This window comes from Sturnus vulgaris, chromosome 27, assembly GCF_052056855.1.
Source record: "Sturnus vulgaris isolate bStuVul1 chromosome 27, bStuVul1.hap1, whole genome shotgun sequence".
In the NCBI taxonomy this organism is placed as follows: domain Eukaryota; kingdom Metazoa; phylum Chordata; class Aves; order Passeriformes; family Sturnidae; genus Sturnus; species Sturnus vulgaris.
In genome coordinates this window covers 5,280,921-5,306,528 of record NC_142269.1, presented here as the reverse complement: position 1 = coordinate 5,306,528, position 25,608 = coordinate 5,280,921, and the positions used below count along the sequence as shown (strand labels likewise).

General features: G+C 53.1%; 3 protein-coding genes across 9 annotated transcripts in view; 2 read left to right on the top strand and 1 right to left on the bottom strand.

The window, feature by feature from the left end:
* Positions 1-6,731, top strand: part of ZNF385C (zinc finger protein 385C) — a 58,187-nt gene extending 51,456 nt beyond the window's left edge. For 4 of the 6 annotated variants that reach the window (XM_088179699.1, XM_088179702.1, XM_088179703.1 and 1 more), the window contains 5 exons: positions 447-618; positions 1,093-1,422; positions 2,913-3,100; positions 3,265-3,378; positions 3,673-6,731. In XM_088179699.1, coding sequence (XP_088035825.1) covers positions 447-618; positions 1,093-1,422; positions 2,913-3,100; positions 3,265-3,378; positions 3,673-3,897 — 1,029 coding nt within the window. In that variant the 3' untranslated portion in view covers positions 3,898-6,731. The remainder of the gene's footprint in view (positions 1-446; positions 619-1,092; positions 1,423-2,912; positions 3,101-3,264; positions 3,379-3,672) is intronic. The other 2 variants (XM_088179700.1, XM_088179705.1) reach the window with 1 other exon arrangement.
* Positions 6,665-8,860, bottom strand: NKIRAS2 (NFKB inhibitor interacting Ras like 2). The gene is made up of 3 exons (XM_014885535.2): positions 8,638-8,860; positions 8,209-8,450; positions 6,665-7,835 (listed from the first exon to the last, which is right to left on the bottom strand). Exons 1-3 carry the CDS (start codon positions 8,729-8,731, stop codon positions 7,596-7,598), a joined length of 576 nt encoding a protein of 191 aa, XP_014741021.1. The 5' UTR covers positions 8,732-8,860; the 3' UTR covers positions 6,665-7,595.
* Positions 8,861-9,012: 152 nt separating this feature from the next.
* DNAJC7 (DnaJ heat shock protein family (Hsp40) member C7) lies at positions 9,013-25,608 on the top strand. Of its 2 annotated transcripts, XM_014885458.2 has the most exons (14): positions 9,085-9,151; positions 17,008-17,096; positions 17,340-17,464; positions 17,551-17,664; positions 17,981-18,055; positions 19,533-19,651; positions 20,358-20,511; positions 21,240-21,404; positions 22,418-22,509; positions 23,554-23,627; positions 23,959-24,105; positions 24,300-24,452; positions 24,957-25,019; positions 25,316-25,608. In XM_014885458.2, the coding sequence occupies exons 1-14, from the start codon at positions 9,099-9,101 to the stop codon at positions 25,351-25,353; spliced, it is 1,461 nt and encodes a 486-aa protein (XP_014740944.2). In that variant the 5' UTR covers positions 9,085-9,098; the 3' UTR covers positions 25,354-25,608. The 2 variants fall into 2 exon arrangements, with proteins under 2 accessions (XP_088035819.1, XP_014740944.2); XM_088179693.1 differs by lacking the exon at positions 25,316-25,608 and having other exon boundaries at positions 9,013-9,151; positions 24,957-25,027.

Sequence of the window (25,608 nt, the reverse complement as noted above, 5' to 3'; positions counted from 1 at the left end):
GAGTCATAAATTCTGCCTGAAAGCTGCTTTTAGAAATGACTTGGTGCATTTAATCAGAGCAAGGTCCTTATCTCGCCAAGCAAGCAATGTGGTGATGACTTAGAAAGTGATACCTTGGCCTCAATATGTTGGTGTCAGAGTAGGAAGGAGAGAGGAGGGAAATGGCTGCTACACTCCACTGCAGACAATCCCTCTGTGCTACACCTCACTCCCAACACACCTCTCTGCTACACCTCACTGGCATAACCCCTCTGTGCTACACCTCATTCCCTACACCCCTTTGCAGTGGTCCTGCTGTGGGGATGGATGCCACCAGGTAAGGTGGCTGCACTAGAAACCTGCCTGAGTGGCCACACCCTGGGTCTGACCCCATCACCTGCCCTCCCCATGTCCATCTGTCTGTCTGGTCACAGCAGTGACTTGGCCACCCCGGTCTGTCCCCCCAGAACCAGGCAGAAGCCCACTACAAGGGCCACAAGCATGCGAGGAGGCTGAAGGCCATCGAGGCCATGAAGAACAAGCAGAAGGTGGTGGAGGCTGCAGCGGGGACCCCTGGCCAGGACAGCGCAGCCGAGCTGGCCCCCAGCCCTGTGGGCAGTGGGGAGCTGGGCAGCACAGGTACGAGGAGGGGGTGTGGGGCTGAGAAGGCTGTGGTCGGTGTGGCAGAGGTGCCACCGTTTTATAAATGAGCTCCGGTCCCGCGGGGGAGCAGGGGGTGTTTTCCCTGTGATTTGGTGTCTCTGGGAGGTGTTTTGTATGGATGCATGGGAGAGAATGCGAGCCCTGTCTCACACATCCCCAGGGCTCTGCCACATGCAGGGATGGGGCTGGTGGGAGGCGTGGCAGCACCGAAGCTCGCTGGGGTTTTGTGCTGAGCCCAGCTTCCATGCACTGCAGATAGCAGCTGGAATAGGAGAGATCTGGGGAAGAACCGCCCTTGGCAGGGATGGATGCATGCAAACATTTTCTGAGATGGTCTTGGGGAAGACTGGGGTGCTCATGCTCCCTGAAATCCAGAAAACCTGTTCAGGCACAGATAACTTTCTCACCATTTCTTTCTCTTTTCCCCTTTTCCCCTTCTCCTCCCACCAGCTGATGCCAGTAGCCCACAGGAGTCGGAGGGTGAGGGCAGCAGCCTGGGACTGGTGCCCAGCACTGAGGAATCACCTGTGGAGCTGCCAGGCAGTGTTGCCCCGCTGGGCTCCCCACCAGCCTCTGAGCTGTCAGAGGGCACCTCGGATGCCACCAGCGTGGCCTCCTCATCTGCCCAGGCAGCTGAGGCACAGGCAGCCGAGTCGGGCAGCAGCATCAGCTCGGCCCCTGAGAGTGAGAAAGAGGGGAAAAAGAGCAAACCGCACCTGTATTGTCCCACCTGCAAAGTGACTGTCAACTCCCTGTCCCAGCTGGAGGCTCACAACACCGGTAAGGACATTATCAGGGGACAGGGGGACAGGCCCCCTGCCACTTCATCGGGGCTCTCTGAGCAAAGCCCATCCACGCCCTATAACCAAGCAGCCTTGCAACGAAGTAGCAAGCATTAATGAGCATTGCTGTAATTTGAAATTGTTCATTAAAATTACCTGCGCAGGAAAGCCATGGGGCTTTACCTGGGCTGCAGCTTCTAAGGTGAATTCTCACAAGGTCAAACTCTTATTTTCATGTCTTAATTAAGGACATTTCCAGCTACTTTTAATCAAGTGATTGAGGCTATTTTATCTTCCATTTAGCTTGAAGCCGATATTCAGGGCTTCTTCCAAACCCGGAATACTACTTCCCAAAGCAGCTCGGTGGTTTGGGCTTGTGGCCCTTTGGAGAAGACCCCTGGGAATGCAATGAGCTGTGGAGCCCCATAGCCTGCAATGACTCCTGGCTGTGCAGGGCAGCTGTGGGCGGGCAGCAGTGGGAGCTGCTGAGGGTCCACCTGAAGCCTGGGGGTGTCCAAACCCACCCCCAGGATGGTAGCAGGGGGTGGCAGCCATGGTACAGAGGTCCCCAGTGGGGTCTGCGGGTCCCGCAGTTCCAGCTCCTGGCTCGCCCCTTTCTCTAGAGGATGCTTAAGTTGGGCACCCCAACTTTAAATGGAAAGTCCTTTTCTACCCCAGCTCAGCAAATACTGGGAACCAATTCCTCCCACCCCACTGCCTGCTGGGGCAGCAGCAGCTGCCATGTGCAGGGTTGGCTCAGGACACTGCTGCGGCTTAGCTGCAGACGTGTCCTTTTGCTTTTGTCAGCTCCAGTTACAAATTCAGGAGCTGATTTGGGGGAAAAGAACAAACAAACAAACAAACGTTTGCAGGCTGGCACTGCTCTGTGGCTGTCACACAGCTCCTTGCTTCACGCCTTAAAAAATAGAATGAATTAGCAGGGTCTTAAATTACTTGCTCCTCATGCACCCTCGCCATCCCGGCGCTGGCAGGGATGGGACAGAGCACCCTGTCCCCAGGTGTGTAGGGATCTTGGGTTCCGCCTTCTGCACCTGCTGTGACCCTGCTGAGCTATTCCTGGCTCCACAGCCAGCTCTGCTCTGACCTTGGGCATGGCTCAGATGCTGCAGCACGGCGGGCGACGCGCGCCCAGCTCCGCAGACTGTGCTAACGCCCGGGGACAGGCGACAGGCTCCAGCGCACGCTCAAAATAGCAGCTCCTCCAAAGCTGCCACATGGAGGGGGGATCTCTGGGAAGATAAGCATCCCTGCTCTGCCTGCGACGTGCAGTTTGGCAGGGTTTGGGAATGGGCTGCACAGCACTGGCAAAAGTCCGGGCTCCCAGGCAGCTCCCTGTCCCCTCTGCCTGCAAGTGCTGCTGGGCACAGGTTGGTGGGGTTCCCCTGGTGCTGTTGGAGGGCTCTGTTCCTGCTGCCATGGTGCTGGCCCGGGGCTGGGCTGGGTGTGCTGAGTATCCCTTCTCACCAGGCGCCAAGCACAAGTCAATGCTGGAAGGTCACGGCACCCAACTGCGGCGAGGCCGGGGCAAGCTGCTCTCCCGGGCAGGGCACAAGTCCAAGCGGATTGGGAACAAGGGCAGCATCAACATCCAGAACAAAGCGTTTCACTGCCAAGTGTGTGAGATCTACGTGAACTCCGAGACCCAGCTCAAGCAGGTGACAATGCCCTGGGAGTGCCCGGGCACTGGGTGTGGGTGTGCAGGGACTCAGGGTGTGGGTACCTGATGGTCCCTGCAGGGTGATGGGCATCCCCACAGACCTGAGCTGCACAGTACCCTGGCTGTCCTGGCTTCCAGTGATCCAGCTATTTTCTTCCCCAGCACATGAGCAGCCGGAGGCACAAAGACAGGCTGGCAGGGAAGCCACCCAAGCCCAAGTACAGCCCCTACAACAAGCTGCAGAAGAATGCTGCCCTCGCAGTGAGTATTCTCAAGGTACCTGTCTCTCTGCACAACACTTGCTCGGTTTGCTTGCAAAGGCTCGCTCGCCATCAGCCATCCTTTCAGTGAGTTATGGGAGCTGATTTTCTTAAACGTTGGTTTCCATCACCACAGCTCAGCTTCTCCCCTCAGGGAGGGTGAGCTGTGGTGTTGGGTTTTGAGTCTATTCCTGTGAAGGCCAGCATGGGGATAACTTGGGAGTGCTTCGGCAGCAGCATTCACAATGGCAGGACTTGTGATTCCTCCACCTGTTCTGCAATCTCAATGTCTCCTCCTCTCTCCCTGCAGTCCAAGCTGGCTTTGCAGAAGCACCTCACCAAAACCCTGGCGACCCGTTTCCTGCCGAGCCCGCTCACCGCCGCTGCTGTCTGCGCCATGCCTGGACCCCTCGCCTTGCGACCAGCAGCTGCCACCACCCTCTTCCAAGCCCCAATCCTCGGACCAGCCCTTTTCCGAACGCCGCCGGCCCATGTCCGCCCCACGCCGGGTCCCATTGTCTTCGCACCCTACTAGAGCCGCTGGCCCTCCGAGGGTCTGTCCACTGTGGCTGGGCTGGGCTGCAGGGGCTGCGCGCTGGGGACAGCGCTCTTGGTACCTGCTCTCCTTCCTGGTGGGAAAATGTAGTCGTAGACATCAACCCCAGCTTCTCCTTTGCTTGGAGAGTGCTCCCACTGGAGAGAGGTGCCCCGACAGAACCCAGCCAGCCCCGCCGCGCATCCCCACTGCTCCCCCAGCCTGTGCTGGCCCCATGCTCAGCAGATGAGCCCAGGCAGTGCACAGAAGAGGACAGTGTCCAAATCAGCAGGACCATCTCATGGCCAGAGTCTGCCTGTCCTTGGCCTGCTGGCTGCTTCTTCATTGCCCTCCCAGTTACCAGACTCTTAAGAGAGGAGCTGTCTCGTCCCTGGGAGAAGGAGCATCCTTCTGGTCTCTGCCAGCCCAGCGGGAAGGGAACTGCGAGGGGAATCTCAGCCCAACTCTTACGGGGAGAAACAACCCCAGCACAAGTGGGAAGCTGGCAGTTTCTCTCTCAGCCTGGGCTGGCTGTGCCCTTGCCAGCCCTGCATCTGCCTGTGCTGACAGGGGGTTTCTGTGCCACCCACCAGCCCCCTGTCCCCACAACTCCCTACATCCCACCAGCCAAAGAGCACCTGTGGTGGCAGGCACCGGCCACACCAACCGTATCCTCACTCCAAGAGCAATAGCTGACCCCAGGGCCGGTGCCTCCTCCCTCCAAAGCACACGGGCCCTGCCCTGGCCCCAGAAGCACACGATGGGCATGTGGCCAAGCAGGGCTCCACTCATGCTCAGCAAGGCCGGGAGCACCAGGCTGTCTGGTGCTGGCTCCCCAAGGAGGTGACCCTGTGCTTGGCACCTGTCTTTGTCTCTGTCTCACTGCGGGGACAGCCCTGCCCCTACCTCCCGGGAGATGCTGTGAGGCTGAGTGAATGTCCCTAAAGCACTTTCAGTTCTCCAGTGAAAGGCAACGCTGCTGCTCACCTGCCGTGCCCGGCCCTCCAACCCCATCCCAGTTCGGAGCTTCCAGGAAGTTATTGATGATTCCCGAAAACAAAGGTGTCTTCAGCAGCCTGGACAATCAGGTGGCAGTTGCACCCATAGACTGTGGAATGCTGGGCTCTGGAGGGATCCTGAGGCCATAGCTCTGCGTTTCACTGTGCTCAGACAGCCCAACCATGACCTGTCTGGGACTGTCACCGCGGCACTCTGGGTGCCCAGCACGCTGCTGTACATAGAGAGAGTTGCATCCCAAATGGACCTTTTGCTGGAGGAACACCCCACCCCGATCTATGCAATCCAGGGGGGCAGCTCACCCGCCGCATTGGCCGCCTGCGATTCCCTTTGGTGCTGATGCATCCATGCAGCCGGAGCAGTGGTGGGAGCTGAAGAACCAACATGACACTGAGCTCTGTTGCATCCTCAGCTCAGGGTGCTGGTTCAAACCTCTGCTGTGATTCCCATTCCCTCCCAGCCCTCGGGAAGAGGAGGTTGGTGCGTGCACCTGGGAATCCACACGCACAAGCACACATATCTGACGTCTTGGCCATAAGCAGCACCCGGATTTTAGAAGGATTCTGCCCAGTGTGCTCTGCCCATGCTCAGGATGGGTCCCAGCATGGGGAAGTGAATACGAAACAGCCAATGGGTGACTCAGATGGCTGAAATATATCTGCTTCCCAGGGCTGGAGCCTTGGCAAGGGCAGGAAAGCTGCAGGAGGGAGCACACACCTGCAGGGTCTGTGGGCAGCACCAACCGTGGAGCCACCACTGTGCTCCTACCACAGAGACAGGAGAGTGAAGGAGACCCTGGGTATGAATTCACCTGCTCAGGAGATCACTTCCCTAGGGAAGGAGGAGAATGGAGAGACAGCACCAGGAGAAGACTGAGCAGCTGTGCATGGATACAATGGAAAGGTCTTGCAGCAGTGGTGGGATACGTGGTTTGGTGCACAGCTGAGGGAAGGAAGGCTCCCCACAGAAACGGCTTTGCCAGGGATAGGGAGATGGTCCCACAGCCCAGGGGACACGTAGGGACCCCACATCCCAGGGGGTAGGAGCCTGTGCTGGTGGGGCCCCAGGGGACAGGAGGGACAATGTCCCCACTCCCCAGTGCCAAGCAGCCTGTGGTCAGCAAATCTCCAGCCACCCTTGCCCGTCTCACTGTGCCCTTCCCAGGCCCTTGGGGTCACCCCTAGTCCGGCCACTGCAGCAGGACAATGGGTCCCCTCCTGTGCCATGAGCCCCTGGTGCCCTGCCCAGCTCCTCAGCAGCACAGGGAGCCAGGAGCTTGCAGAGCCACGTGGCACCAGTGGGCCTATTCCCCTCCATTGTTCCAAAAAGCCTGTGCTGGAGCCATGGCTGCTCCTTGCCCCTCACCAGTGGAGTGAGTCCTGCTGCACTCCTGTTCTTGGCACTTTAACCCTGTGAAAGCCATTCCTTCTAGTAACAATAATACTGCAACGAGCTGCATAAGAAACCCCCGTTATGGTATCGCCCCAAATCCCCTCCTGCTCTCCAAAGCATTTACTGCCTTTGACTTAGCACATGCTGTACTAGGAGTAGGGATAGTCCATAGCGCTCGGTAACGTGTGCCCCTCTGTAAATAACCTTGGAGTGATGTGAAGTTTGATTTAAAAAACCAGAAAAAAAACCCCCCAAAATGGAATATCCAGACTCTAGGGACTTGGCCAGTACCCTCCTGTAATGTTCATTGTATATTTTTTTGATGTACTATAACTGTTGGGAAAAAAAAAGGAAAATATTTTGATAACCGAATCTCATCGCTTTATTGTGTTACTCAGTAAATAAAAGGAACAAGTATAAACACATTGGAGCTTTCATCGGTTCTTTTCCTACATCCAGACCACCTGAAGGGAACAAGTGTTGCTGGGTAGGACTGGGACACCTGTGCCTTGTTTTATGGTGGTTCTAAAAGGAAGCAGCATTGTGACAGGTAGCCAGTGAGAGCTACCACAGCCCAAAACATCTGGAGTGTGCAGGGTAAGTGCAGTCCCAGCTCCTCCAAGGATCTAGGTATGCAGGTGAAGCACAACCTTATCTCCTCCAAGCTCATGGCTGAGTCTGCACTCAGGAAGAGGAAGGCTAGAATGGTGGATTTGGGCACACTGCCCTCAGGAACAGCACCTGTCCTGCTCTAGGCGTTCCCTGGGGCAGCATACCTGAATATTCCAGTGCAAAAAGGAGCAGTGGACACTCCCAGGGTAAGGGAAAACCTGCCAGGGAGCAGCACAGAGCCAGCTGGGGCAGGGCAAAGAGAGATGCTTGGCTGGAGGCAGTGTCAGCAAACAGGCTCTGCCCACATGTTATCAGGCAATAGAACAAGAGGGAGTTGTTTCCCCCAGATGTAGATCTGATCCCCACGCTCCAGCCAGCCTGTGCTGTGCCTCTGTTCCACTCTCCCAGCCTGCACCTCAGAACAGAGGGGATCACTGAGTGAATCCTGACCTTCCTGTAGCACCTCTGACAGCTGCAGGGGCTGGGCAGGGAGAGGAGTGGCTCCTGTCCCACTGCCTCTCTCATTCGCGAGGACCATCCCTAGCCCGGGGATGACTGTTCCTCCTGCCACCTGCTTCCCACAGGCTCCGTGACACCAGCCAGGACTCAGGAGGAGGTGTGTGAGAGGGAAGCAGGAAGGTGAGGAAGAGGAGGTAGTAATGGAAGGGGAAGCAGGCTCAGCCATCCATGGATCCGCTGCCCTTGTTCTTGCGGCTCAGGGGAAATGCAGACTTGCTCTGTGGCTGTGTCATCTTGCTGGCCAGGTAGATGAAGGGCTCGATCAGCGTGCGCCGGTCGGCCACGGACACCTCCCACAGCTTCACCTTCTCGCCCTTGGCCCAGTGCTGGGCTGCATCGTGGTCCACCCGGCGCTGCTCCTGCAGATCACACTTGTTGCCCAAAACCACAATGGTGACCTGTTCCAAGAGGGTGAGAAGGGCCCCTGATGACCAACCACAGAACTGCAGGGCTGGCTGGCTCTGCCACGGAGACCCTCAGTGATGGGCCCGGCCCTGGCACTGATTCCCCGTCCATGTCAAGGCTATTTGAAAACAAATTATCTCAGTGCTCCCTTCCCCTCCTATTTGGTACTGTGTGTCTCAAACCAGCCCTAAAGGAAGGAGCTTTTGAGCACCTGTATGCTCAGAGAGCATCCCAGGAGACATCCTGTTGCTGCTGGGAGATCAGGGACCCATCAGTATCTTGTGACAGGCTGGAGAAAACAAAGGTGAGAACCTGCCCCAGGGGAGCAGATCCCACTCTGCAGCCCCTTCTTCCTGGGGGACTCACCTCCTTCTTGTCCTTGGACTTGTCGATCTCCTTCTTGAGCAGCTCGACACGCTTGAAGGACTCCTTGCTGTCGGTGCTGTAGACCAGCACGTAGCCGTCGGTGCAGGAGAAGCAGTGCTTGGGCAGCTCCAGCCCGTCCCGCAGCCCCCGCGTGTCGTAGAAGCGCACCTGCTCCCGCACGCCGCGGTCCGTCTCGATGGAGCCCACGTAAATGTCCTCCTGGGTCTCGATCATCTCCGAGCCTGACGGGATGGGCAGGGGACACGTGGGAACCCTGCCGGGGGCGCTGTGCCCTCTCCACCCACCGCCGCTGTTTGGGGGTGACCGAACAGGGACAGCCGTGCCCAGGGGGATCCCCAGTGCCAGCACTGCCCAGGGCCGGAACTGCCCGCTACACCCGGGGCAGCCTCTGCCCAGCACCGCACTCACCGACCACATGGTTCCCGTAGAGCAGCTGCTCCAGGATGGAGGTTTTGCCGACCGAGGCCTGCCCGCACACCACCACCTTGCAGCTCTTGCCCATGTCGCCTCACCGGGGCGGCGGCGACCGAGCCTCACCGGCAGCGGCGGAAGGCACGCGGCGGCACCACAGCGCCCCCGTGTGGGCGGGCGGACCGTGCGCCCCGGCACTGCCCTGCGCTGGAAGGGGCGTGGTCTGCACAAGCCCCGCCCACAACAGGGTCAAGTTCCGCCCCCCTCCCGGTACCTGCCCCGCCCCATGCCGCCGCCGGGCCCCTCCGCGGGCGCCCCCTGCCGGTCGGGCCCCGCCCCGCCCCACCGGCGGAGGTCCCGCCCGTTCCGGCGCTCGCCCCGCCCCGCCTCGGTCCGGCCCAGCCCCGCGCGGTAAGATGGCGGCGGCGGCGGCGGCCGAGGCCGAGTGCGATGTGGTCATGGCGGCGCCCGACGGGCCCGGCGAGACCGACAGCGACGAGGAGGCGCGCAGGTAGAGCGGCGGCCCGGGCGGGGAGAGGGCGGCCCCTGTCCCTCCCGGTGGGCGGGCCGCGACCCGGCGAGGCTGCGAGTGCCGCAGGGCCCGGGGCCGCGGTGCAGGGCGGCCGCAGGTGCTCGGCTGGGCCGGAGGCGCGCCCGGGGACTCCGGTCGGTCCTTTCCCGGGCGGCCCCCGCAGGCGAAGTCCTCTGTCCAGGCCGGCCGGGAGCGGCGGCGGCCCGGGGCTCCGGCGGGCGGTGACAGCCGGGCCGCACGCGGCGGGGCCGGGAGCTGCTGGGATTGCGATGCGGTGCCGAGTGTGTCCCGGTGAGCTCCCGCGGCCTCCGTGTGCACCGGGATTAGGACATCCAGCCGTTCCCGGGCTGTCCCAGAAATACAGTTCACACCCTGTGTCCCGAGGCCACACACTCTCACCGGTGTGGGGGGAGCGCGTCCTCCCCCTCGCTGGGGAGGGAAGGACTCGTGGGGAGAGGAGGCTCCAAACTCCTGAACCCTTTGCTGTTTCATCACCGCATTCCCGTGGTTCCTGGTCCATTTGAAACCTGCCCACGATGGGTTTTACTTTGTCCTGCCTTGCTGTTGGTAACGGGAAAAACGCCTTGGGCAGAGCCGTGCTCCGGGAATGCTTCATCCTCCAGGAGCTCCTGGTTTGTGTGTGCCATGCCCGGGCCAGCTCCAGTGTCACCTGAGGCAGGGCGAGGTGGGATCCCCACTTTTCCCACATATTTTCCCCCCAGGAGTGGGTGAGCTGGAGCGCTGTGGACAGAGAGGTGGGAAGGTCCCCGTCCAGAAAACTCCACTGGTTTTCCATAGTGGCAGGTGCTGGGTTTATCTTCCAGGGAGCTGGAAGGAAAGAGCTGTTCCTGCAGGAGCTGAGGTATTTGCTCTGGAAGATGATTCGGTGGAATGAAGAAGAGGAAACAAAACCAAAAGCAGCCTCTGAGGAATGGTGGTTTCAGATTCCCATTGATGGCTCAAGGGATTCTGTGGAATTGAGGCCTGAGGAGCAGCTCCCTGGGGAGGTCCTGCTGAGCAGGAAAGGAAAAGCTGCTGAAGAGGCACTTGGGGCTCACAGAGCACCGGGATCGCCCAGCCTGTAAGGCTGGGACAGGCCTGTGTGGGCGCATCACTCCTGCCCCTGGGCAAGTGAAATGTGGTGTTTGAAATGGTAAGAATTTGCAGAGGTAAAATCTGGCTGAAGGCACAGGTGTTGACCTCCAGTTCCTTTCTTCCTTCCCAAGGCTGTGCCCTGCACCGCTTTCATTAGGTGCCTTCACAATGTTTCTTCTTCATTCTTTTGGCAATGTTGCACTTTTCCCTTGCTAAAATGGACCCATATGGGCAGGAGATGATTCCTTGGCGTTGCTCTGGAGGAGCCAGCCCTGAACACCCCAATTTCTTTGCAGCTCTGTGCATTAACCTTTTCCCTACCCCAACTGTTCCTGATTTGCTGTGGTAGCTCAGTTGTTCTTGTGGAAATCAGAGCAATAACTGCTGTATTGGGCAGTGGAGTTAGAGCCTCAGAAAGTGTCAGGTGTTTGTGAAACATCCCAGACCAGATAAGAGCTGAGTGAGCTCTGCATGGGACTCACTGATTTGATGCAGCCTTTGGGATGTGTCTGCACTCACTTACATAAGAATCAGCAAAAATAAGGGAAAACCTTTTCAGAATCCTTATGATAACTCTGCAATGAGGGTTCCAAGTTCTGTTCTTTCCATTTAGGGATTACAGTAGGGTAGAATATGGATGCTTTGTTCAAGGACTCACCTTTGTCCAAATACGAGATTCTGTTCTCTGTGACTTAACAAAACTGTAAAGTTAGAAAACAAGCAAAAGGGGAGATCTGCATTTCAGAATGGCTGTAACTAATGCCCTGGAGCAGCTGCAAACATGCCAGAGGGCTCCCAGGGTGTCCAGGACACAGCAATGGAGTGTGGTCACAGGATAATTATTGTCTGCTGCTGCCTCATGGATTGTTGGGGTCCTGGCAGAAAGTGTTGATGTAATTGTGTTAATTTTATACATTGGTGCACCAGTGCGGAGCAGCTGATGAGCAGGCTGGGCCACTCCTGAAAACTCACCCGTTTGATTTTAAAGGTTTCTCACCCATGGGAACAATTTTTCCCTGCTCCTAGCTGCTTTATGAGCTTGGGCCCCTGGAGCTTTGCCAGGGAGAATTTCCTTGTCATCTTCCTGGCACCTCTGGGTTCTGGCTCCTGTGCATGCTCCAGGCTGGATCATTCTCTTCCTTCTTCAGCACTGGAGCATGTGGAAGCCTCTTGAAAACGAATACCTCCAGTTGTTGGGAAAATTGTTAGGAGATTGCAGAGGCCATGCTGCAGGCCTGGGATGTGTTGGTGCCTCTGTGGGGCATCCACATTTCCCACAGCAAAGTGACGAGCACGAAGTGGCCCACACAGTCCTGGAGGTTCCGGGCCTGGCCAGGCTGTGGGTCACTGGCTAGGTCTGCAGGTGTTACCTGGAGGTTGTCAGGTGTTGGAGAGCACCAAGAGCCTTTTCCAGTGCATGAAGTGAGGCTCCTCCAGAATAGATGTCGTTTCTCTCCAGCTTTAGGGGCAGCACTGGCAGGAGGGGGTGAGTCATCTGAGGGGCACCAGGTCATTCTGGGATAACCTGGAGAAGGCTCTGCTGTTCCTGTTCTGCCTGTAAAAGGGCACTTGGGTTTCCCAGGTGATAAACCAGCCCATTTTACTCATCAGGAATTATTTTATGATCTTATGATCATACCAGAAGCAGCAGAAGGTACTCGTGTAGTTATTTGCTTTCCCGTATGTCTGCAGAGTATTTGAATATCTAATTTAAGCCACTTGCTTTATCCAGTAGGAAAAGGTGATCCATACCTACAGTTTCAGCCTATTTCCTTAATATGAAATGTGCTTTTTTGAGGTAAATCATAATGTAGATGCAGTTGTTTTCCCATGGAATTCTTAAGCTGGCTGGCTTCCTTCATTCAAAAGGAATTGCTTCCTTCAAAAAAAGCAGTCTCAGGCTGATTCTAGACCCTTCCATGGGTTTTCACAAAAGTTGTGCTGTGGCCCTGCCAGGCGTGATGGGGCCATTGCTGGGAATTAGGTTAATTCCGAGCTCCGGGAATTACATAACAGCACAATTAAAGCTGGGGCTCTGCTGCTGTTCTCACTCGTGGCTGCAGGGAAGGTTTGGGTCAGTTCTTGGATTTCTTGTGGCATAATTTGGTTCTCGTGGCTCTTTTGGTCTTCTGAGTTTGCCCTCAGGTATGAGGAATGTTCTGAGGGTTTGAGCATCTTCTGGGTTCAGGTTCAACTCTGCTCTTGGAGAGGCTCAGGGCAGCTCTTAGTTATGTTTCCATGGGTGAGTCCTTTGCCCGTCCGTGTAGATATTTGCGTGTCTAGACTTGGATTTCCCAGGCTGGGAACTGCATTGAGTCCCTGCCATGGTGTCTGTGCTGCCCATGGAGCAAACCCGCCGGGAGTGCAGTGGGGGGAGCTGATGTGCTGGGAAACGGCTCCACTCTGTCCTCAGTGTGCCAGCACTGCCCAACCAGGGCACAGTGAGTGTGTGTGACACTGCTGTGCCCTCGGTGTGCCAGCACTGCCCACCAGGGCACAGTGAGTGTGTGTGACACTGCTGTGCCCTCGGTGTGCCAGCACTGTCCAAACAGGGCACAGTGAGTGTGTGTGACACTGCTGTGCCCTCGGTGTGCCAGCACTGCCCAACCAGGGCACAGTGAGTGTGTGTGACACTGCTGTGCCCTCGGTGTGCCAGCACTGTCCAAACAGGGCATGGCAGAGTGTGTGTGACACTGCTGTGCCCTCGGTGTGCCAGCACTGCCCACCAGGGCATGGCAGAGTGTGTGTGACACTGCCGTGCCCTCGGTGTGCCAGCACTGCCCACCAGGGCACAGTGAGTGTGTGTGACACTGCTGTGCCCTCGGTGTGCCAGCACTGCCCAACAGGGCATGGCAGAGTGTGTTACACACAAATGCATGTGACCACTGCCCTGACACTCTCTGGGCGAAGCACCTTTTCCTAATATCCAACCTAACCCTCACCAGCTCCAGCCATTCCCTGATCATCAGAGAGAAGAGCTCAATGCTTGCCCCTCATGAGAAAGTTGTAAATATATTCCTTTATGCATAAATCCTCACTCAGTGTCAAACCTCACCTGAGGACAGGTCTCTAGAGTGCACCCTGTGTATCTTTCTGGCACATGGAGTGTTTTCTTTCTCTTCCAAGTCCTGAAAGACAGGACGGGAGAGTATTGTATGTCCAGGGGCAAACATGATGGCTAATTTTAAGCTCTAGACATCTGCCTGCTGTGAACTGAATTGAGATCACCCAACTTATTTTACCCCAGTGGCTGAGTCACATCTGACAGCTGAGAATCTGGGTGGGATTTCACCCCCAAAAATGCCTAATAAAGGCACCGTATCGTATTAAAGAAAAGTCTCTGCAAGAACTGCACAAAATAGGCAGGTGTGTTGCTTTTGTGAGAGCATAACAGGAAAGATTGCTTGGTCAGGACAGGATTTTGGAGCCTTCCTTAAATTCTAGCTATTTTAGGTTTTTGCCACCATTTCAAAACGGAGGCAGGCAGTGAAGTGGGAATGAGGGTCAGGAGAGCTGGAAGATAGTGACTCTGCTGCCTGCTTAGGTGTTGGATTCCTGTCACTGGTGGTACTGCCTTGGCACATCCCTGCCCAGGGGCTGTGCCAGCACATCTGGACCAGAACTGCTGGATTACAGATCCCTAAAGGTTCCCATGACAGAAAATCAGGTGTCTGCAGGAGTCTCATTGGGAGCTGGAGTGGGAGGTGGAAGCCACGATCGGCACTCGAGCGGGGGCAGCGTGTGGAAGCTCTGAGGAGGAGGCAGGAGTTGTTAGGCAAGCGTGGGATTGTGTCACTGTGTGCAGGATGGCTTCTCCGAGAGCTGCTGTGCTGGGAACGGGCAGGGGCTGAGCTTTTGCAGGGCACCAGGAGGAGAAGGAGCCTTGTGCTGGTTCCTCTCTCCCCAGGCAGGCAGCGAGCTCCATCCTCAGAGCTGGAGTGTGCGAGGGAGTGTCAGTGCACGCAGCTGCTGCTTGTCTTCCTTGGTCTCGGAAGAGGTTCAGGTTGGATGTCAGGTGGAATTTCTTTGCAGAAAGAGTTGTCAGGCATTGTCCAGGGAGCAGTTGGAGTCCCCGTCCCTAGAAATGTTCAAGGAATGACTGGACATGACGCTCCGTGCTCTGCTCTGGTTGATAAGGTGGTGATCGGTCACCACCTTGGTTGGGCTCAAAGATCTCGGAGGCTTTTTCCAACCCAAATGATTCTGTGGTGGCAGGTTCTCTGGGGTGACTGGGACCAAAGTACTGCAAGTATTAGAGATGCTGAGAAATACCATAAAAGAGAGAAAAAGAATTGCATCGCTCACAAGGAGAGTCACTCCCACCAGCCCCTCCTGTGCCTGTGGTGCATGTGAGCGATGAAAGACAAGCGTCTTACCCAGCTCCTTGGTGCAGCTCTTCTCCATTTCTGCGTCCATCGTGGAGCAGCCCCGCGAAGACACCGACCCCGTCACAAAGACACCCATTCAACCGGGGGTGTATATTTAGCAAAGCACGATTCTTCTTCAGTGTCAAAAGTAGCAAGTGGGGAGTGCAGGCCCCAGCAGCGCAGGAGGCAGAATGAGCTCATTCAGGCCGCAGCATCTGTTGGGGTGAAACAATCCCCAGTGAGATCAGGGGCTGCAGTTCTCCTTGTGGGAGCCAGAGCTGTGGTAAACAAGGGCTGTGTGCTCTGTATGTCATCAGGGCACAACAGGGCAGAGCTGCTTCTGTCCTGGTGCTGGAGCTGGAGCCCAGCCTGACAGCTCCAGCAGGTCCTTTGCCTTCGTGCTGTGGAGGTGATTTGCTTTCACAATTTTCATCGTTAAGCCTTAGGCCATGTGAGCAGTAGAAATACCTGTGCTCTCCTTTCTGCCAGTTTCACCCGAGGCACTCTGAGTTGTTGATGCATTGATCCGTATTAAAATGCTTTAAAGGAAAACAGACCAATAAAAAAAGAGTAGAAAACAGTAATCCTTGTGTGGGGTTGTTTCTCTGGCATCTCAAAGTGCTGGTGCTTTCTGAAAATTTGCTGGGATTATGTTTTCTTTCTCCCATTTTCCCAGCTCTTCCCAGCAGTTTGTGGCAGATGGGATGCTCTGGCAGTCAGCCTTTAGCTGTGTCTATTAGATGGTAATTCCTCATGACAGGACAGGTAAAATGGCTAAAAGACTTGTGACTGCCCACTGTGCTGGAAAGGTTGTGGTGGTGGCTCAGGTGAGTTCTGCCATTCACCCATTTCTTCAGTCTGTACAACAGAGACCTGAGGGAAGGAACTTTAATAGGATCTGTGATTTGCTTTCCTATTTGTGATTAGAGAAACAAGAGAACAGTGAAACTCTTCACTGCCTGGGTTTCAAAAGTGCAGAAGTGCTGAGTAGTTTTTCCACTGTATTTGGATATTTGATCTGTAATATTCAAAAAAGTTGATTGTCTTTGGAAACATTTTAATCATGCAAACTTTGCATCCTGATGCTCGTGATACGGATCTGTCCCACAGGCATATCCTTGCTGCAAATCAGTGTAGCTGGGAGGGTGCAGAGCTCCTGGGACTCTGGTGGGTACTGGCTCCCGAGGAAAAGCCAGGCTGCAGCACCTGCCTCAGGTGTGATGCTGGGAGGGCTGTGGCAGAGGAGGGATGGCAGTTTCCCATGTCCAATGGGCGAGTTCATAATTTTCTGGAGCAGAGGTGGGAGGAGCTGAGCCAGGAGCTGGGACAAGGCTCTTGTGGGGCACTGGGTGTGTGCTACCCCCTGCTCTGCCGCACTTCTTACCCATCTCATCCCAGGGTTTAACTCCCACACGGCTGTGGCTGGACTCAGCTGGGGTGTAGCCCACAGCAAAGCTCAAAACTGAAAGTGAAGAGCACATTTCCCAGCTCCCAGTGTCCATTGTTCTGCCAGCTGGGAAATCTGCAATGGCTCAGTGAAAACAACCCCTGCATGAGGTGGTTGTGTGGGAAGGGCCAATGGCAGCCTGGGCAAGGCTGAAAACATGGGAACTTGTTCCAACACAATTCCCTTTGTTCTCTCCCAGGTCAGCCTGCTGAGCACTGCTCGCATTCGCTGTTCCATCACCGTGATGTGCTCTCCCTCTTGCCCTGTGCAGGTGAAAGGCTGAAGGGAGATGAGGGAAGAGAAGGGGCTTGGTTTCCCTCAGGGGAAGCTTTGCTTTCGAGAGTTTAAGGGAAGCTGCTTTAAACCATATGTTGTGTGTTTTTAAATGTCCCAAACTGTCTCTGCAAATGCTTGCTCTTGAGTGTGAGGACTATTTCTAGACCTGTTGCCAAGGCAGTGCCAGGCTTCTGTTGCAGGCTTATACCCATATTTCTCTTCGATTTAGCTGTCTTTTGAATGTGGAAATTGTTCTTGGCTCTGGTTTGAAAGTATGTGGGACTCCTGAAAGAGACAGCACTATCTCTTTTGTTCTGAGGTGCTGCACCTTGCAGGAGGGGGCTGTTGGGTGAACTCCATACCAGGGAGTTCTCCTGGGCTCTCTGATGGGACTCAAAGGTGGTTTTGGGCTTCTATTGCATCCCTGTAAAACTTGGCCAGGAAATATCCCTGAGTATCCCATGCACAGCGTTGGAGTATCTGGGAGCCAGCAGGAAATGGGGGGTGCTGAGGAGATCTCACGAGAAGCAGCTTAAATTTGGAGCATTAAACAGTTATACTGAGATTGCTTGGGGATCAAATGCTCATCATGGTCACAGTCTGTCTGGTGCTCAGTCCTTCTGAAAATGTGATGTTTTGCTTCCTTTCAGAGAAGCAGAAGCATTCAAGGAGCAGGGAAATGCGTACTATGCCAAGAAAGATTACAACGAAGCATTCAACTACTACACAAAAGCCATAGGTGAGAACAGCTGATAATATCAATCTTTGCTGAATACCATGTCTAAAATTGGAGCTGGTTGCTGATTTCAAACACACCAGTGGGGTTTCTGACAGCACATGCTGAATGAAAACCTCTTGCCTGCTTTAATTACCTTGGGAAATGTCACCAGATCGATAATGCCAGTCAAGGCCAATGTTCTTAAGTGCCACAAGCTGTGCAGCTGCTGCATTATGCTGATAGTGAGTCTTGCATTGTCTCCAGATACATGTCCCAATAATGCCAGTTATTATGGGAACAGAGCTGCCACGCTCATGATGTTGGGGAGGTTCCGAGAAGCACTGGAAGATGCTCAGCAGTCAGTCAGATTGGACGACAGCTTTGTACGGGTACGTGGAGAGCTTCAGGTTCCTCGTTCAGTCCCTTGGCTGCACCTGTTACAGCTCTTGCAACTCCCTTTTACTTGTGTTCCCAGGGCCACCTCCGGGAAGGGAAGTGCCACCTTTCCTTAGGGAATGCCATGGCTGCCAGCCGCTGCTTTCAACGAGTTTTAGAACTGGATCATAAGAATACCCAGGCACAGCAGGAGGTAAGAGGATCTTCACATTTAACTGTCCCCAGTAGATACTGGGGAGGTTGAGCTGGCCAAAGGAGAACTGGAGAGTAGTGTAAGGCAGCTGCTGCTGTTGTCTCTTTCACAGGGTACATTTTCCTGGACTCCCAGTTTAGTCACTTTATTTCAAATTTATTTTAATGCTGGCGAAAGTATTCATGTAATCTGCATTATTGGTCCATGGTCTATGGTAGTTTTGGCTCTGACATTCAGGGATTGGCTGCTTAAATGCTGCTTGGTGGCATTTCAGAGCAGAGACTGTCCTGCAGTACTCGTGTGTTCTGTCTTTCAGCTGAAGAATGCCACGACTGTGCTTGAGTATGAAAAAATAGCTGAAGTGGATTTTGAGAAACGGGATTTCAGGAAGGTGAGATTAACTTGTTTGGTTTGATCTTATATAAGAACTGGTGTGTTTGACATGGCCCAGGCAGGTGTGTGGCTGATTTCCTTGCTGGGTGTTTGGGAGGTGCTGTGCCACATCTGTTGGAGCAGGGCTGGTTGGTGAATTGTGTCAGCTCTGAAAGTGGCAGACTCGTGTTCCCTGAGCACTGACCCAGTGACAAGTGAGGAGGTGACTGGCTCAGGCCGACCTTCTGTCACTATTTGCTTTGCAGGGTGAGTGGAGTCATGATTGAGCTGTTTGAGACAGATTTTGTCAGCAGCAGCATTTCATCACGCTGTGCTCCTGAAATGCATATCCAGGATTCTTCTTTCTCAACTCTTTGAAAGAAAAAAAAAAAAAGGCAGGCTGTGTGCCATCAAGGGTCGTACAAGGAGGAATGCAGATCTGCAAGGGGCATTCTCCTTACAGCTTCCAAATCTTTCTTCCCATGGATTGTAACAGGATGCAGCTGGTACTGACCTGATAGAACAAGAAATGACAGTATGAAATCTGAAAGGCACCAAGCACTTCTCATGCAATTGTTTCTGTGCAGTGGATGCATGTAAGGCTCAGATTTATCCCAGAGAAGAGATTGTCCAGTACATGGAGCTCAGGTTGCTCTTAGGCTAAGCTCAGGATTTTGGAAGGGTAGATCCCAGCTTTGTATCCCTTGTTTCTGAGGAGCAAATGGGATGTGTGATCAATCTGAATTTCCTGTGTGGGAATTGCCCTGCCTGTATTGCACGTCTTGGGCAAGTGCATCTGTCCCTCACTTCTCCAGTCCCACTTCACTGGGAGCCTGATGTGAAACGTGATCTTTGTTTCTGGAGAGCTGCTCCTGCCTCACCCAGGAGCCCTTGGCTCTGGAGCACAGTGCTTCCCACAGCAGGGGCCTGTGATGTCACGGGCCAAGGAGCAGATGAACCTTGGGGAACAATGCCCCGTTCTTGCACAGATGTCCCCACCAGAGTGCAGGGATGGAAAAGACCCATTAGCTCACCCTGCCCATGGCTGTCAGGCCAGTGGAAAATCATCCCTTGCACTGTACTTTTTTGTGTTTTGTCCAGTTCAAACTGTCTCAATCTATTGAATTTCTGTCCCTCCCACATGTCTTTATATGCAGGAAACAGGGGCAGGATTGTCCTTCTTGGCCCTTTCTTTAGGGCTTACAGTTTAGAAGAGTTAAAGGGATGGCCCTCCTACAGGTGTCCCTTGAGTCTTGTGTAGTGCTCTGTCGCAGTAATTCAGCAGATGCCTCAGACCTTGGCACAGAAAGCCCTTTGAAAGGCAGAACCTGCACATGAGGAAAATTTTCCAATGAAATGTGTCTCCAGCAGCAGTGGAGGTGGGTGCCTTCACGCTCGCCTTCCTGGTAAAACACAAATCTCAAGCGTGGGGCAGCTGTTCAAACCAGGCCCTTGGCTCTTTGCTGTGCTCATGCCTGTGGTCTCTCCCACCCCAGGTTGTGTTTTGCATGGATCGTGCTTTGGAGTTTGCTCCTGCGTGTCACCGGTTCAAAATCCTCAAGGCCGAGTGTTTGGCGCTGCTGGGCCGGTACCCCGAGGCACAGTCTGTGGCCAGGTGAGTGCCTGAGGAACACCTGGTGGGGTGTCCTGGCTGCTGCCCACGCTCCATGCCTGGAATAAGTGAGGGAATATAAAATACAAATATTCCTTAGTGCATGTTGTGTTGAGGAGGGAGCATGTGAATTTATCCCCATTAATCTTCCTGGGAGCCTGCATCCAGACCTCATTCACAACCGTTCACATCCTGCTTTGAGGAGGCTTCTCTCCTTTTGGCTTATCTGAGCTACACACTTGATAAAGTAAACGGGTACCTCAGTGGAGGAAGGTGCTTGTGGAGGTCAGAAGGAAATGGGAATAGGAAAGATTTCCTTTCTTGCTATGTGTTAGCCTGGAGAAAAGAAGACTCAGGGGTGACCTTATCAATCTCTACAACTTCCTGAAAGGTGGTTGTAGTCAGGTGGGGGTTGGTGTCTTTCTCCAAGCAGCACTGACAGAACAAGAGGACACAGTCTCAAGCTGTGTCAAGGGAACTTTAGGTTGGATATTAGGAAAAAATTTTTCATGGAGAGAGTGATAAAGCACTGGAATGGTCTGCCTGGGAAGGTGGTGGAGTCCCGTCCCTGGACGTGTTTAAAAAAAGCCTGGATGGGGCACTCGGTGCCATGGTCTGGGTGAGGTGTTAGGGCATGGGCTGGACTCGATGATCTTGAAGGTCTCTTCCAGCCCAGTGATTCTGTGAATTGTGTGATTCTGTGTTGCAGTGATATCCTGCGGATGGACTCGACGAACGCCGACGCGCTGTACGTGCGCGGGCTGTGCCTGTACTACGAGGACTGCATCGAGAAGGCCGTGCAGTTCTTCGTGCAGGCCCTCAGGATGGCTCCTGACCACGAGAAAGCCTGTCTTGCCTGCCGGGTAAATGGTGGAAATGGGGCTGCAAAATCACCGGGATCTGGGCTTTTTTAAACCAAACATGTAGTTTGGTTCTGCTGGATCAATCTCTTCTCCGTCCCTCATCATTGCCTTTCCCAGACCTCCAGGAGCAGGCAGTATGTTCAACTCTTCCCAAAGACAGCCAGCTGCTGCTTCAGATAAAGCCAAGCTTCTAGAAACTGTTTCTCAGCAGATTGTGATACTTTGAAGTAGCCTCCCCTTCACTCTTCTTTGTTCCGTGGTCAGATAGAGGAGCAATAAAACCAGATACATTGGTTCTAAAGGAACTCCTGACTCTCAGGTCCAATATCCAGGCCAACACCCTGATTTAACCCCGTTCCTTCGTGTTGCTCCTTCCCTGGTGTGGTTCTTTGACCAACTTTAAATCTGTTCATGTACTCTCAAAAAGTGAGCTCCTGGTCCTTTTATTTTAATCCATAAATTTACTGCACTGTCATGTTCTCATCTTAAAAATTAGGCAACCTTTTTCCTATGGAGGATGCCTGGAACTGGCTGTTCCTTAGTACTTCTTTTGAGGGAAAGGCAAAGTGCTTCCAGATCATTTCAGCTGCTGGAGCAAGACTAACTTGTATCCTGCAGCAGTGTCTGAAGCCAGATTAGAACTGTTGTGTCTGAGGACCTTTGCTTGGCAGAACAAGGTGCTTGGTCCCCCTGACCTCGTGTCCTTACCCAGGTGTGTTTCCTTTCAGAATGCCAAAGCACTTAAAGCCAAGAAGGAAGACGGTAATAAAGCATTCAAGAAAGGCAACTACAAACTAGCTTATGAACTGTACACAGAGGCACTAGGAATAGACCCAAATAATATCAAAACAAACGCCAAACTCTACTGCAACAGGGGGACGGTTAATTCAAAGGTAAGGGGCGGTCGTCTGGCAGGTGTCTGTCACCATATCCCTCACCATGGCAGTGAGAAACCACAGATCAGTTATTCTGGAAAGCATAGTCCTCCCTGGCTGCTGGGCAGCTGCATCTCTGAGGCCATGGGCAGTGTTTCAGAGTTTTGTGCTTGCACAACATTTGGATCCGTTCCCAACAGCAAGAAATCGACTCCTGCAGAAACAGAACTCAAATACTTGGGCTGCACGGAGTGGGAGGGAGAGGAGGGACATGATTTATCCTTATCTTAGTCAGCAAAAAGCACCCCTGTCTCTGTTTTCTTTCCAGGAATAAGCAGATTTATTTTCTTACTCTTCTTGTAAATCATATCTTGCTTTGTGATTTTATGCAAAAAAAAAGCCCAAAACAACAATTTAAGGCCCCATGACACTTCTTCAGCTTTACTGTTGAATTTCAGTCCTGCACTACCCAGAAAAACAGTCAGTCATGTGACAGTGCTCCCAATTCCCACCCTGTGTCCTCTGGGCATTTTTCTTCCTCAGCTGTCCCAATGTTGATGCTGCTTCCCCAGACACCCCCACCTGGTCGAGATACACAGGCTGTTCCCAAAACCCGGGAAGTGGGATGAGCTGGAGGCCACAAAATAGATGTCTTACTTACGTGCTTGTGTCTGAAAACAAACAACACTTTTTCTAAAAAATATTTCTTTTAAATATTTTTAGGTTTAGCTTCCTGCCCAGGAATTAGTTTGGACACAGAGTTGGGGTTGTTATCAGGAAGGCCCTTGGTTTTGAGTGAATTTCTTACACAGAAGCACCACATATAGCTCTGTCATGTCACTAGCCAGGCTTTGATTTTTTTTCCCGGGGAACAAAAGCTCAATGTTTGGGGGAAATTGGAAAAAAATTCCTAGACAGAGACACAGAAAACAGTGAGATTTTCCCAGATTGTTCACACCTCTCATTTGCCTAAAGTCATGATGCAGAATTTGTTCTCTGCATGGGTTTCACTCACTTGTCTGATGTTGTAGCTTAGGAAACTTGAAGAAGCAATCGACGACTGCACGAACGCAGTGAAGCTGGATGACACGTACATCAAAGCCTACCTGAGGAGGGCACAGTGGTGAGTACACCTTGGCACTGAGCACCTGAGTGTCCTCCTGGCAGCTCTGAGGGACAGGATCACAAATCTGGAGCTTAACTGAATAGAAGGGGTGAACTGAATTTATTCCTCTTCCTTATGCTGCTGAGGAGATGGGGGTAGCTCTCTGTGGCCTCTCCTGTCTGCCTAGATCTGGCACTTCCTCTTGGTGGTTTATTTATTGAACTATTTAGGTTGGAAAAGACCTCCAAAATCATTGGCACCAACCTTTGACCAATTAGACCAGAGCACTGAGTACCACATCCAGTTGTTCCTTGAACATCTTCTGGAATGGTGACTCTGTCACCCCCCTGGGCAGCCAGTTTCAATGCCTGACCACCTTTTCAGTGGAGAAATTCTTCCTCGTGTCCAGTCTGAAGAGGATTTAGGGAGGATTTGTTCTAAAACTTGACTCAGCTTACTGTGTTTATATAGACACTGACTGTATTTATAGATGCTCCCAGAGAGGCCTTCTCTCTCCATGTCTGCAATTGCAAATTTACATTACCTTTTTCAAGTCTTGAAAAAGACCTTCAAGATCAATCTTTATCCATCTTTTCCAACCTCCCATCTTTGTAATTGCTCAGTTGCAATGAGTAGATAATGTGTGAGTAAGGCTGAGGGGCAATAGACAGACGTGTCCCTTGGAGGTGCCAGGGTTGTCACTCCTGACCAACACTGCCAGTGTGAAGCCTGTGCCAGCTCTGACCCTGCACCAGCTTCCTGGAGCTCAGGCTGGCTGGGATCAGTTCCTGCAGCTGTATATTGGAATTCTCAGATCATTAAAGCAGAACTTGTGCTGCCAAAGGTGTTTACAGTGTCCCCTTGGAGCCCAGGGTGCACGTTCATGTGCCAGGGTTTCCCACAAGTGTCAGGGCTCCCAGCTGTAGCCTTGTGTGGGCTCCTCTGAGATCTGCTGCAGTCTAGAGCATTTCTCTTAATCCATATCCACCCAGACAACCTGTACTGAACCCCTTTAGATGTTCCTGTGAGGGACACTTTGGCCACCAGTGTTTCTTTCCACAGTTACATGGACACAGAACAATATGAAGATGCTGTAAGAGACTATGAGAAGGTTTATCAGACAGAGAAAACAAAAGGTGAGCACAAGGCCACTCCCTGTGTGTGCACAAGTTTCTCTGAATTGGCAATTTTTTTGTTGTTCCTTTTTTCCCCCACGATATGCTGTGATTTGCAGCCTAATGCCCCAGCAGGACAATATGGAGAAGCCCTCAGAAGCGTTGGAAATCCCCGTCTCTGGTCTGGTTTCTCTCCCAGCACTGAATGCTGAGATGATAATTCAGCTTATGTCTGAGGCAGTGCACTGGGTTCAGGATGTCTGGTTTTGGTTCTTGTCCTCTTGCTTTTTGAGTGGCCTGAAGTGGAAGGGACAGAGTAACTCCTCCCCTCTGGTGTTGTGCTCCTTTCCAGAACACAAGCAGCTCCTAAAGAATGCACAGGTGGAACTGAAAAAGAGCAAACGGAAAGACTACTACAAAATCCTGGGGGTGAACAAAAACGCCTCTGAAGATGAGATCAAGAAAGCTTACAGGAAACGAGCACTAATGCACCATCCAGGTACCCACAGCAGTCCTTGTGAGCCCTGTGCAGCCATCACCGAGGCAGAAATGCACGTGGAAGAGGGAATTTCTGGGAAATAGCAGCTCTGACCCCACAGATCTGGAGCATGTTCTGGGACAGGAGCTTGGGAATGTTTAACATTATCCATTTGCACTAGAAATTAAGAGCTTTTCCTGCTTGTGTCTTCCCAGACCGACACAGTGGGGCAAGTGCAGAAGTACAGAAGGAAGAAGAGAAAAAATTTAAGGAGGTTGGTGAAGCCTTTACCATCCTGTCAGATCCCAAGAAGAAGGCTCGCTATGACAGTGGGCAGGATTTGGAAGAGGATGGATTAAACATGGGAGGTCAGTGTTCTTTACAATACTCTGCCATGGCAGCCTTTAACAAGATCAGATTCTTTGGAGTGTGCCTTATTCCCTAAAGCAATCCTCGTGTTGGGAATGGTTCCATGGATTGACTTGGTTTGGTCCCTGAGCCTTGGGATGGCAGGGCTGCACTGAGTGTCTCTGGTTGGGAACAGGCTGGGATACTGGTTGTCCTTGGCTCAGCTAGTGGGGAGTAGCTGCCATTAGGCAAAAATCTGTCACAGGATGTGTTAAACAGTGTAATTTTGAGTCCCTAAATGCTGCTTTTCCAGATCCTTAGTCTGCCCTGTGGCAGGTTCTCTCGGGGAGAGCTGCTTTACCTGTTTGTGGTCACTACGTGGCCCCAGGTGGTGGCAGCCAGCCCTGTGCCTCTGCTTGGCCACTCTGAGACACTCTGGACCTTCAGTGAGCTGACAGCTCCTGAACTGTGGGAACGTGATGGCTGTTTCTCTGCAGCTCATGAATTCCTTCTCTTCCCTGTAGAATTTGATCCAAATAACATCTTCAAGGCCTTCTTCAGCGGGCCAGGTGGCTTCAGCTTCGAAGGTAGGTGAGGTGTTCTCCTCCCAGCCTTGGAACTGTAAGTACACAGAATCCCTGGCAGGACAGCTGGGGCTCCCAGTGGATGTGCTGCTTGAGGAGAGCATTTGGCTGTTGCACAAATTCAAAGTTCTGCTTGCACGGTGTCAGCTGGTGACTGGTTCTGGTTCTTCTGGGTTCCAAAGCCACAAACCCAGGGAGCTGGAGCTGTGTGTGGGCTTGGCCATCCGTGTGCTGCTTAGGATTGCACTAAACCAATTTGGATTTGAAAAGTCCTGATTATCTTCCATTTTCTTTTTCAGCTTCTGGGCCTGGAAATTTCTTTTTCCAGTTTGGCTAAGAAGCAAACAAACACAAATCAAACCACACATACCTGATCTGCTTCTTTTAACCTCGAATACGGACAGCCCCAGACTCCTCCTCCATCACGTCTCGTTGTCCTTAGAGCAGTTTCATTTCTGGGTTGGAGCCTCTGTTTGTGTGTTGTGTGTGTGAAGAGGAAACCAGCTCGGGCGGGAAAGGCTTGTGAATTTTGTTTTACTGTTAACTTTATTAAAAAAAAAAAAAAATAAAGCTTTGAATCTTTTGGTCCCTC

Bases quoted from the DNA above. Each gene is read 5' to 3' on its own strand.
- DNAJC7 (XM_088179693.1), top strand. From the start codon at position 9,057: ATGGCGGCGGCGGCGGCGGCCGAGGCCGAGTGCGATGTGGTCATGGCG. The intron at 21,405-22,417 runs GTAAGGGGCGGT...CTGATGTTGTAG, and splicing joins GGGGGACGGTTAATTCAAAG to CTTAGGAAACTTGAAGAAGC. The intron at 22,510-23,553 runs GTGAGTACACCT...TTCTTTCCACAG, and splicing joins TACCTGAGGAGGGCACAGTG to TTACATGGACACAGAACAAT.
- NKIRAS2 (XM_014885535.2), bottom strand. From the start codon at position 8,731: ATGGGCAAGAGCTGCAAGGTGGTGGTGTGCGGGCAGGCCTCGGTCGGC. The intron at 8,451-8,637 runs GTGAGTGCGGTG...CCATCCCGTCAG, and splicing joins CTACGGGAACCATGTGGTCG to GCTCGGAGATGATCGAGACC. The intron at 7,836-8,208 runs GTGAGTCCCCCA...CTCTTGGAACAG, and splicing joins AGTCCAAGGACAAGAAGGAG to GTCACCATTGTGGTTTTGGG.